This window comes from Lampetra fluviatilis, chromosome 4 (assembly GCF_964198595.1).
Source record: "Lampetra fluviatilis chromosome 4, kcLamFluv1.1, whole genome shotgun sequence".
Classification (NCBI taxonomy): Eukaryota; Metazoa; Chordata; class Hyperoartia; order Petromyzontiformes; family Petromyzontidae; genus Lampetra; species Lampetra fluviatilis.
In genome coordinates, this window is record NC_136278.1 from 1,560,730 (window position 1) to 1,573,001 (window position 12,272).

Here is a 12,272-nt window from a genome sequence, read left to right on the forward strand (position 1 = left end):
CCGAAGGACATGCGCGGTGCTGGCTATCTGTAAAAAAAATTGCCAAACACCCCGATAATGGAGGAGGGACTGTCCTTCTATAGAGCGAGTCTTGAGTGCGTATTTCCTCTCTGTAAGTGACATCATCATCATTATCCCTGAGTTCGTGGCAATTCAAGATGCGTGCGGTTTTCTTGTAACGACCTTGGAGCAAACTTGAACCGAAGGAGTCGCATCAATGTTGAAACCCTCATCTGTATATGTGTATGTGTGTTGAATTTCTTTTGCACCGTACGTAGCCAGCCGTACTAAACGGAGGTGCGGGGGGGGAGGACAACAGACGTTCTAGCGGATACGCGTCGCGTTCCGTGGCTGCCACTCAGGGTTTGAGATGATGAGTCTGGTCAACAACAACAAAAAATGTAGCAGGCGCAATATTAAAACAAGGAAACGACAAATGAAACGTGATCACCTCTGCGCGGTGTAAAACCACAGACACACTCGTGCGCGTTATTCATAGGCCGTGACTCACCCAGCCTCGTGTCAGCCACGACGCTCATCACGCTGGCAGTCACCGGCTCATCGTTCGGGTTGAGTTCACCGCAACTCAGGTGGAGCGGTCTCGATGGAATGGGTCAATTGGAGATGAACCTTGTATCGAACTCATCACGAGGCAAATATTGACATCATTATCATCATCAGAAGCCATGGTCAATCCACTGCTGGATGAAGGCCTGCCCCTCCCACCCCCACCACCGAGCCGCCGCCTGTACCGCTACCGCTTCCGATCCTGCGATCACAATCGCTCCATCTCCCCGGTCTACGTCCTCATATCGACGAGTTGATTGAAAACTCAACCGTCTCGGAGTAACTACAGAATTGTTTGCTCAGCCAAGAACTGGAAGTGTCCCTCTGTCTGGAGCGGCGCGCCCGGCATGGACGAACAGCTGGTTTGTGGTAATTCCACGTCACCATGACGAGTGCCAGCACCGCTATACGGCAGCAATTCCACCACTCTTGTAATAACTCAACCACAGTGCGCGCATACTTGTCCACCACAAGCATGCGCGCACTGGCGTCATCGTTCACGGATCAAGGCTGCAATATTTCCGTTGTCAATTCGACCGCGTGGTTGTAATATTTGTTTTTAAAGGCTTTGCGGGATGGCGGCCGGTGGTAATGGAAGAATAATAACGAGGGAATGTTCAACCACAAGAAATGGGGAAGCCCAACGAGCGGACCGAGGCGATGAGATCAGCCCGATTAGCGCGGTTGGCTACGTACGGTGCGAAAGAAGTCCAACGTAAGTACGTACACAGAGCATATGATTTGGTTGACTCTCGCAGGACAGGAGCTCAGGAGATGGCGGAAACTTGGGGATGCCCTTCGTCCAGCAGTCGATTGACCCTGGCTAAATGACGATGATGGCGATGATGAGGATTGAAAGACCTACCGTGCCGCGCGCGCCACGTGGCAGGACACTTAGCGCGCGTGAAGGGTTGAGACGCGGGTGTTGGTTGGCAGGTGGAGAAAAGTGTATCTCTTCCGTGTGCCCGATTAGTGCGCCTGAGGTTGGTGACAATGACGGGCAAACTACGCAGCAGGGAGTCGCGAGGGGGAGTGGGCACGAAGCCGAGAGAGAGAGAGAGTCGCGTGGCTGCGCTGTGCGAAACGAAGTCGCGGGCCGAAGGCTCGTCCAGACGTGCGCTCTGCTGCAGAGAGAGAGACGAAGGGGGAGAGAGAGAGACAAAGGGGGAGAGAGAGCCGTGACGAGGAAGGACTGCATATGCTTCGATAGAAGCGAGTTCGTGGTGTTGGCCGCAGGTTCCGTGGCGCCACAGTTCACAATCGCCATCTGCGTTTCATCCTGGAGGAATCCGATGAGCCGTGAAGCTCTTTCTGGTCTGGGCTCGGGGTTCAGAATGGCCCCGTCGGAAGCGGTGGCCCCCCTAGAGCATGCGCTGGGGTCGCGATCCGGGGTTCAGCCGCACTCTGATCGGATGCACAAATAAAACAGCCGCGATGCAAATCGACGGTGCCCTTGGCCGATCGCAGCGGAGTATTTCTAGCGGCGAGAATTTGAACGTTTCGGGTTGTTTGGCTTTCGATGAAGACCACTCCCTTTTGGTCCACAGAGAGAGAGGGAGTTTGCCCAGCGCCCGGTATGGGATGAAGAGGCGAATGGGAGCGACTATCAAGGAGTTACGCGACTTTTCTGCCCGGGCACAATGTGATGCACTGCTCACTGGAGATTCAGAGTGACCAAGATGTGATTTGTCGCGTGATAACACGACGCTTATAAGAAGGCGACTTATAAAACGGACTCCGACTGTGCAACAATAATCACCTCTCTCCATCAATAGCGTAGCTACCAGAGGTGTGGACTCGAGTCATGTGACTTGGACTCGAGTCAGACTCGAGTCATGAATTTGATGACTTGCGACTCGACTTGGACTTGCATAACAATGACTTTGTCCCACCTCTGGTAGCTACCCTCCGTAAAGCATTATTATAGACTGTAGGGGACTTGGGGCAAGTGCTGTACTGTTAGCGAGCACCGATTATGGCTCCCAAGCGCTGATTATTGTAACGCATCGTACCAGCTACTCATTTTAAGGCTGAGTTGACCTTAGAGAGGCAATGTCTCATGACCACAATCACCCCCCACCACCCCCACCGCTTAGCCTCCTCACAGTCTCCCTCCGCTCGCACTCACCACACCCACCACACTCCCTTCTCATCTACCTATGCTCACCACTTCCCCCACCTCGCTCTCCCCTCACCCAACCACGCCCCCTCCTCTCCTCACCACGCCTCCTCCCCTCCTCACCACGCACCCTCCCCTCCTCACCACCAGGGTTTCTGTCTACAGGAGCGGTCGACACCAGTGGCGATTATCTGAACCGGTCATGGGACTCCTCTAGGTCGACTCAGCCTCAAATGAGTACCCGGTGCGGTGTGAAGTAAACATTGCCACTGGGGAGACAAAGGCGGTCGGGCGTGGTCCTGGCCACCCACCCCCTCGCGTGCCACAGTTGCCGGCCTCCATCATCGCTACTCGCTAACAGCACTTGCCCCTACAGTCTGTTGAGGCTACACGGGGGGATCTTTGCCGTTGGTGGTGTGTGGGTAGTGGTTGGCAGTGACTGGCGGTGAGGAGGGTTAAGAAGGTGGGTGGGGGGGAGTGGGTGGGGGGTAGTGGGTGGAGGGGTGGAGGGGTGGGGGGGAGTGGGTGGGGGGAGTAGGTGGAGGGGTGGGGTGAGCTCCGCTAGGTAGCGAAGGGGTTGCGAGTGAGGGGGAGGAGAGTGAGAGGATGAGGTGGGTGGGGGGAGGGAGGGAGGGAGGTGAGGGCTGGCTGGGAGAGTCGTGGGTGGGTGGTGGCTGAGATGACTTGGTGTGGCGCTGGGAGGAGTGAGAGGAGGAGGAGGCGGCGGCGTTACACGCGGTGCGAGCTGCGTGCGAAGCGCACACGAGACCCGGAGCGGCGTCCTGGAGCCCAATCCACCCCCAGCACCACCCCCCCCGGCACCTCGCTCAGACTGACAACCAAGACTAAGGACCATCCGTTCCCCTCGGCTCGCTGTGGGACCCGCGTGGGACCCCCCTCTCGTATCCCCTCGACCTTTCCCGGCTCCCACTCCCCGCCCCCTCGACGTGCGTGGCTTCATTCAGTGCGGAGATCTTGAGACAGAGAGGCCGGTCCCAGCTTCTTCTTCTTCTGCGGCTGTGGTAGCGGCGGCTGATTTGAAGAAACGCGCGGCTGCGGGGTTCTTTATTTGGCAGATCCGTCCGTACCGGGCCTCCGCTTGGCGCTGCTGCTGCTGCGTTTGTTGCTGTTCCTGCTGGAATATCGAGTTGCATGGACGGTGGCGCGGGCTGGCGGCGTGCGTGGGGTGGAGCTGTGTGAAGGAGAGAATCCGAGGCTAAGGTAGTTAGAGTCGAGAGACAGAGAGAGGAGGAGTGGGCCCCGCGGACTCGCCACTGCCGAGGGCTTGAAACTCTCGCGCCGTCTGCGCGACACCACAGCCTGACTCCACCACCTCCTCGTCCTCCTCAGCAACCTCATCGTCAGTCGGACATCCTCCCCCTGCCACAGCCGACGGACCACGCGCGCTTCCCGTGCCCGACCACCTGTTGGACTCTGCACGCCGCCCAGGTGCCGCAACCGTCGGAATTCCGTCGGTGTGCGACACGGGGAGGAGGCGCTCGGCTCTCCAGCCCCGCGCCCCCACGAAGCTTCAGCGGCGAAGAGAGAGAGAGAGGGCTCCGTTGGCCGTAGTTCAGTTGCCGCCGGTGGGAGCTGCTGCTGTTGTTGTTGTTGCTGGTGGTGGTGGTGGTTGGTGGTGATGGCGGAAAGGATGCGGTGTGGATGTACGAGCCGGCACCTCCTGCTGCTCGCCTTCCTCCTCTTCTCGTCGGCGTGGTCCTCCTCCTCCTCCTCGTCGTCGTCGAGCGGAGGCGCCCACGCCTGCCCCAGTGTGTGCAGCTGCGCCGGCACCACCGTGGACTGCCACGGCCTGGGGCTGCGCGTCGTGCCCAAGGGGATACCCAGGAATGCCGAGCGACTGTGAGTGTCAACCCCCCCCCCCCCCTTGTTACCATCAACCCCCCCACCGCCACCTCCCGACCCCCTTTGTATCCCCGTGGCAGTCTGTGACTTTGGCGAAGTTGGCTTGCCGCGCCCCACCTTTGCCCCGCCACGCTTACCAATCTTCTGTTTGCTACGTCGAAGTTGAAAGTGGCGACTCCGCTAAACGCGTACCGATGATTGGTAAACAGGTCCCCGGCTCGGCGGCGCAGATTCGAGGCGCGACGTTAGAGACGTCTGCCGGTCCTGTACGCGTGGCTCACTTCACCGGACTAGGAGAGCTCCGATTCAAATTACGATTGTGGGTTACGATTGTGGTCGTAGCGGCTAACGCACTGCGCCACCATTAACATTGTGATTATATGGGTCGGTTCTGGTCTTCACGGAGGTCGACTCAGTTTCAAATGAGCACCTGGTGCGGTGTGTACAACCTCACCACTGGGGAGACAAAGGCGGCCGGGCGTGGTGCTAGCCACCCACAATCTAGTGTGCCGCTTTAATCTTATTAGGTGCTACTCGCTTACAGCACTTGCCCCAAGTCTGTTAAGGATATAGGGGGATCTCTGTCTTTGCATCCATGTGTGTTCCACAACAACGAGCGGAGCGCCGGGCGGATAAAACGCAGCAATTTGGCAGAATGGGGAGCACAGGTGGTGCATCTGCCAGTCATCTGAGTCGGTAAACCCACGGCACCTGGGTCTGTCCCGTGGCCTCCTTGCCCACAGCGAGCCTTCGACACTTCACGTGGCAACTAAAATGCACCTAGCCTGGCACAAGCTCCGTGGTGACGTCACTGCCACGTCGGGACCGAATGGGGGCTGTTGTCGATGGTGTTGCACGTGTCACAGACAGCGATTGGCTGTTAACCAATTACTAAATCATCAACCGCACGCAGCGCCTAACCGCCTAAATCTCTAATTAAACAATCATCATAAATGTTGTGTTTTAAAAAAAACATTATAACCGCCTCATTCGTGCAAACTTCAACTTTCAACGCCGAACGGAGAAGATGGGGTGTGATCCACACCACGAACACCGCAAAACAACACCATCATCTGACGAATCGCCCACGACCCGTATTGCACCTCTTCACCCCTGGTCGTGTTAGCACGGCGACGTTTGCTCGACGTGGACACGCAGGACCCCGCGAGTGGCGGCACGTGGGGGTTGCAGTTTGGGAAATTCTGCGCGAACCCAAACACGACGCCCTGAATCTGGATCGAACCCTCGGCGTTGTAACTCATTGGTATTAACAACTCAGGCTACGGCCCCCCCCCCCTATCCATCACATTCTCTACCCCCCCCCCTTTTAATCACCACATCATCTCTGTTCCTTTAGTTTCATCCCGCGGGCGGTTATAGGATTTGTAACAGGTGACAGTGAACGTGGGGGTGTGGAGCGGTGGCACAGCGGTTAGCGCGCTACGCGTTCTGAATCCGGCTAATTGAGTTCCATTCCAGGGCGGCGCTGGCGTGAGTGTCGAGTCCTTTTTGGGCACCCCACCCTCCTTCACCAATAGGCAATGACCAGCGTGGTGAAGTATGGTTAATAACCCCCTCCCTCCCTTCCCACGATCCCCACGGCGTGGGTAAGCCCTCATCCAGCAGTGGATTATTGACACGTGGGTTGTACATGTATACCGTATGTGTCGATGATCCCCGCCGGTAGATGCTGTGTAACTTCGGTCTTAAGTTTGAACAATACTGAGTATTCCACTTGCAAGTATTAGACGTGGGTGTTGTGCTCCGGATTTGAGATTGATTATTCCCGCTGTGGCTTGGCCATGGTGTATGTTTGTTCATATGGGAACGTACGTGGCGTTGTTACAATTTAATGAGGACAGTCGGGAATGGCGGAGACTTGGGGAAACCTTCATCCAGCGATGGATTGATCATTGCTGGTGTTGCTGAAGATGATGATGATGGAGAATATCAGTTGAATGCATCAATGATCAGTTGAAGTAGATTACAAGCGTGTCGGACTGATTCCACTACCCATGTCAAAATCATATTCCTCCAATAAATAGTTCTGATACAGCGTGGGGAAGTATGGTCAAAAACTCCCCCCCCCCCATGACAGACACGGTGTGAAAAGACCTCCATCCAGCGTTAGATTAGCAAAAGCACAGTATTGATAATGAATGATGATAGGGGTTACAGGTAGCTGGAAATAATATCTGATTGTTGTGCAAACAGCGTTTTAAGATAGCGGCAATTGCGGCTGCCGTGGAGGTGTTTTACTCCAACAGCGGCGACGACCTTTAGTTACCTCGGAAGGCTTTACTGAGTCTCAAGGCTCGTTTGCAGGTGGATGTTGCGACACTGTAAATGTGTTGGTCAATTCTACTCATTAAGAGAGTTTGGCATTGTGCGTGTCGGAGAGAATCGGAGTGAACCTCAGCAACTCACACGATGCGCCCACACACTCCGCGCGCTCAGCACCGATCGATTCAAGAATCCATCGCTCCTGCCGGAATGCCCTGGTGGCCAAGCAGACCGTGCCGCTCGATAATTCTCTCTCTCGACACTACACCTGATGGTTCTCAGGCAGGTTCCAGTCCAAGTGCAAATCAAACCCCAAATCAGACCCCAAATCAGACCCCAGATCAGACCCCAAGTCAGACTCCGAATCAGACTCCGAATCAGACCCCAAATCAGACCCCGAATCAGACCCCGAATCAGACCACAAATCAGACCCCAAATCAGACTCCAAATCAGACTCCGAATCAGACCACAAATCAGACCCCAAATCAGACTCCGAATCAGACCCCAAATCAGACCACAAATCAGACCCCAAATTAGACCACAAATCAGACCCCGAAACAGACCCCGAATCAGACCGCGAATCAGACCCCGAATCAGACTCATAAATCAGACTCCAAATTAGACTCCGAATCGCTGCTTAGCTTTCGAGATGGGGCGCATTGGGCTCGATTCTGCTGGCAGTCATTTTAGTTGCAGACATACGCGCGCACAGACAGATTAATTGGTAGCGCCTGTATCCGCCCAGGTACAATCATCATCACCACGCAACGTATTTATACAGAAAAAAATCTCGACGTTTTGAAATGTTTTAATTATTGATTACCATTCAGCATCATCACCACCATTATTGTTGATCCGTGGTCTTATCCACTGCTAGATGAAGGCCTCCACAACGCCGTAGCCACCCCCTCGCGAATCCAGACGCGATGGTTTGAGGTCGTAATTTAAATGAACAGAGGAGAGCGATACACGGAGAGAGATAGAGGAGGGGTACGTGCGTGGTTCGTGATGGTGGGGGGGGGGGTATGTGTGCAAGTATCCATTCATCACACGAGCCACACGTGCACACAATGGTGATAACGATGACAACATGCGCACTGTGATGGTGATGAATTACGATGACGATGATGATGATGGTGGTGGCGGCGACTTCCTCGTTCACTACGCATCTGTGCGGAATCACTCGCCCACGTAACCCCCCCCCACGCCCGGTCTTGTTTACGGAAGATGTCACAGTGTTGTCATCCGTTTGTCCTTGTTTTATGAGCGTGGTGTGCGTGGTGTGCGCATGTACGTACGGGGAGCGGTGGCGCAGCGGTTAGCGCGCTGCGCTACGGAACCCGGCCAGTGACGAGGATATGTTACCGCTCTTGGGTTCCTCCACGAGTTCGACTCGGCCAGCCGTCAAATTGAGTGGGATGCCAAACACATCGCCACGAGGGAGACAAAGGCGGCCGGGCGTGGTGTTGGCCACTCGCCACCTCGTGCGCTGTGTGCGCAATGTCGCAGGTGCTCGCTCACAGCACTTCCCCCAACAGTCCGGCAAAGGTTGTAGGGGGGATCTGTGAAGGTCACCCCCGACAGCCTTGCCAGACTGTTGGGGGCAAGCGCTGCTAGCGAGAGCCATCGACGCCGCTGCTGCTGATGATGCTGCTTTAGACCCTTCCCAGGTACCTATTTAAGGTTGAGTCGACCTAGGAGTAGGCAAGTGCTTAACGCCACCACCGCCACCGTCATGCGCTTCCCAGTCTCTCGTAATCTCTCCGAACACACAATGCGCAACACCGACCGCTTCGGCTGCTGATTGAAGGCTGAGTTGATCTAGGGGAAGCCCGGTGCAGATGTTGGTGCTGTTAGCGAGCACCCGGCGAAAGAGAACGACGTATGGCGAACACCACGCCCGGTCGCCTTTGTCTCCCCAGTTCTTTATGTCCACACACACACCGCAGCAGATACTCATTTAAGGCCGAGTGGACCTGGGGGAGGGCCCAGCGCGGGTTCAGATTCCGATCCGCCACGCGATGTGATCCGTGGCCTGCAATCGAACCGCGCGGGTTCGTTGCGTAAGAGACAAAGATCCCCCGTGTAGCCTTAACAGACTGTTGGGGCAAGTGCTCTGAGCGAGTAGCAATTATGAAGGCCTGCCCACGGCGCACGAGGGAGGTCCGGTGGCCAGCACCACGCCCGGCCGCCTTTGTCTCCCTCGTGGCGATGTTTACACGTGGGCAGCGGGTACAGAATTTGAGGCCGAGTCGACCTAGGGGAAGCCCAGGACCGGGTTCAGATAATCGTCACGGGGTATTGGTGGCCGTGGGCGGCGGGGGGAATGGGTATGTAGCCGCGGCGCGCTCACCGCTCGGCTACCCACAGCTCAATTGTCTAAACAGATAGCGCGCTCAGACAAGCCCTGCCTGTGTAATATATGTGCAGAGCAGTGCAGTGTCTCAACATTCGTTCACATCAAAGCATTCTCTTGTGGGGGGCTCAGTTAGGGGGCCGCGGGGGTGGGGGGGGGATGGTGGCCCTAACTTTGAACCCTCGTTTCAGGCTTCTGAGACTCGATTGAAGACGCCGAAACGAGACGGACGGCCGTGATTTGTAGTAAACGCGAAGATCGCGGGTTTCCACCAAAAGTTGTTGCCTTGTATAGACTGCCTTGTATAGACTGCCTTGTATAGACTGCCAGTTGCTGTGAGCGGAGTTTGCGAGCGGTAGGCGTCAACAGAACGCTGTCCCGGGCCTCCCCTAGGTCTACTCAGCCTAAAACGAGTAGCCGGCGAGATATATGTGTAGAGGCTAGCTTTGGGGAGACAAAGGCAGTCCCGGACCGCGCGCGCTGCTGGAGGATGTCACCCACTTTCGTGAGCCGTGGTGGCTTCCATCGGTCATAGCGAATAGCACTTTCCCCAACAGTCTATACAGGCTACATGGGTGATCTTTGTCTTTGTTTGTATTTGCGGGGAGCGGTAGTGCAGCGGTTAGCGCGCTGCGCTACGACCCAGGCCAACACCAGTGACGATTATCTGAACCGGTCCTGGGCCTCCCCTAGGTCGATTCAGCCTCGAATGAGTATTGAGTGCGGTGTGTAAACATCGTCACTGGAGAGACAAAGGCGGCCGGGCGTGGTGCTGGCCACCCACTATCTCGTGTGCCGTGCCGGCCTTCATAGGTGCTCGTTAACAGCACTTGCCCCAACAGTCGGTTCAGGCTATACGGGGGATCTTTGTGTTTGTCTTGTATCTCCGTGTGTGTCTTTGTATGTTTGGTGTCAGTGCGTGTGTCGCTCCGCGTGTCCGCATCGCTCACACGTGCATGCCAAAGACACAGGTCCCCCATGTAGCCTTAACACATCGCTGGGGCAAGTGCTGTTCGCGATCACCTACACCCATTGTTGACCTTGGTGACATGGCAGAGCAGCAACAAGACTAAAATCACATCGCCTATGCTGAATGGACAACATGCACATTGGTCCGAGTCATAGCAACACACACACATGTAATTTGGAGCTCTGCAGAAGGGCCATTGCGCGAAACGTCATTTTACATACACATAAAAACAAAATTCTACGTGTTGCATAGGCAGTGAATGATGAATGCGGATAAGTGGGTTTTTAATTCGGGTTTGTGTGCGACTTCAAATGTTTGTGTTTGATGAGATGTGTTAAATAATTGCCTGCCCACTTCCCCCTCCCCCCTTATAGTGTGGCCGTGTTCCCAGCGGGGGGGGGGGGTGTTGTGGGGTGGGGGGTGGTGGGTTGGGGCTCAGCGAGGGGGTCGCCTCGACTCCCCCGAGGCACCGAGACCCCCCCCACTAACAGTGGCACCGATGCAAAGACAAAGGTTCCCCGTATAGCCTTAGCAGACTGTCGGGGGGGAGGCAAGAGCTGTTAGCGAGCATTAGCACCTATGAAGGCCGGCACTGCGTACGAGCGAGTGTTGTGGTAAACACCACTGCCCGGTCCGCCTTTGTCTCCCCAGTGCTGATGTTTCCACACCGCACTGAATACTCGGTTGAAGGCTGAGTTAACCTAGGGGAAGCCCAGAACATTCGCCGGGCATGTGAAGTCCCTGGCTGGAGGTTCGTAGCAGAGTGTAAAGCGGCATGTGTATCGATCTGCTTGTATCGATCTGCGTGGATGTATCTGCACGTATCTGTGTGCGTATCTGTGTGAGCTAACAGCACCTGGCCCAACAGTCTGTTAAGGCTCTCGGGAGGATGTTTGTCTTTGTATGTGTGTGTGCGTATCTGTGCGTGTATGTTTATGGGTGTATATGTGAATGTCTATGTGAACATACGGATATGTGTGTGTGTATATAATTATGGGTATTGGGAGCAGTTACGCAATAGTTGGCGCACTGCGCTGTGAACCCGGCGACCTGCAGTTCGATTCCGGGCCACGGATAACATCGGTGGCGAGTTGATATCTGAACTGGTCCCTTCTCTAGGTCGACTCAGCCTTCAATGAGTACAACGCGCAGTGTGCAAGCGTACGTACACGTCAGCGCTTGCCCCGACTGACTGCAAGAACGAACGGGGGATCTTCGTTGTCACGAACACACGTTACCCACGTGGAATTCCCTCCGCAGTGCCGTTGCTCCTCTCCTCCAGGAGTAGAGATTTCTATTCGCTGTTTCACAGTCGAGGAACATCAGACCCCCATGGTGGAAACGTGATTCAAAATCTTAAATCACGTGACACAATTTCACCCCGAAAGGTCACGCCCCCCTCTCTCATCTCGCCAGTTTCTCGGAAGCTAAGCAGGGGTTGAGCCTGGGCATCGCCTGGATGGGTGACCGCCGCGTGTGAAACCGGTTGTCAAGTGGTTGGAGAGTAGTAGCAGACAGCAGATGGCAGCAGGACGTATTCGGATATCTGTGAAAAAGTGCTTCATAGCTCATCGGATTCCTCCAGGATTCCAAATAAACATTCTCATGAGATATCATTCGCCACTGACGCGTCAGCCGTGGCTGGGGAATCGATCTCTGGTCATCGTGGGGTTCACTGCGCGACGTGCTAACCGCTGCGCCACCACTCCCCCGCCCGCAGCCCCCTGCCTCCAAGTGGATATGGATTTGTTTTAATGTTTTAAGGCAGAGTGAATGGCGGAGTGGGTGGGAGTTCTCTTTGTTGTGCTCGTACAATTGTTTTTTAGGGCGATTTTCTTTTTTACCTTTCCTCTACTTTGCACTCTTCTCGTGTTTGTTGTACAGTTTGTTGTTGTAATGTGATGACCCGTCCCGACTGGACATCTGTGATGAAGAGCTTCATAGCTCATCGAAGTCCTCCAATGTAAATAAACATTCTGCTTCTGACAACACAGCAAGGCACTCGCTGCAAGGGACACCATTAGTCCGCGAGTCCGGAATACAAATTAAACAGATTTCACTTAACGGTACCAACCGAGGTGGCATCACTCCAGTCTCTGATGACAGTCTCTGAG

The 12,272-nt window shown here is 55.2% G+C and overlaps 1 protein-coding gene across 1 annotated transcript in view; it reads left to right on the forward strand.

Moving 5' to 3' along the window:
• The first annotated feature begins 3,351 nt into the window (after nucleotides 1–3,351).
• The window catches only part of LOC144931374 (slit homolog 2 protein-like), a 242,288-nt gene continuing 233,367 nt past the window's right edge, over nucleotides 3,352–12,272 (forward strand). The window contains exon 1 of the mRNA XM_078855179.1: nucleotides 3,352–4,546. Within this exon, the coding sequence (XP_078711305.1) occupies nucleotides 4,326–4,546 (221 nt within the window). The 5' untranslated portion in view covers nucleotides 3,352–4,325. The remainder of the gene's footprint in view (nucleotides 4,547–12,272) is intronic.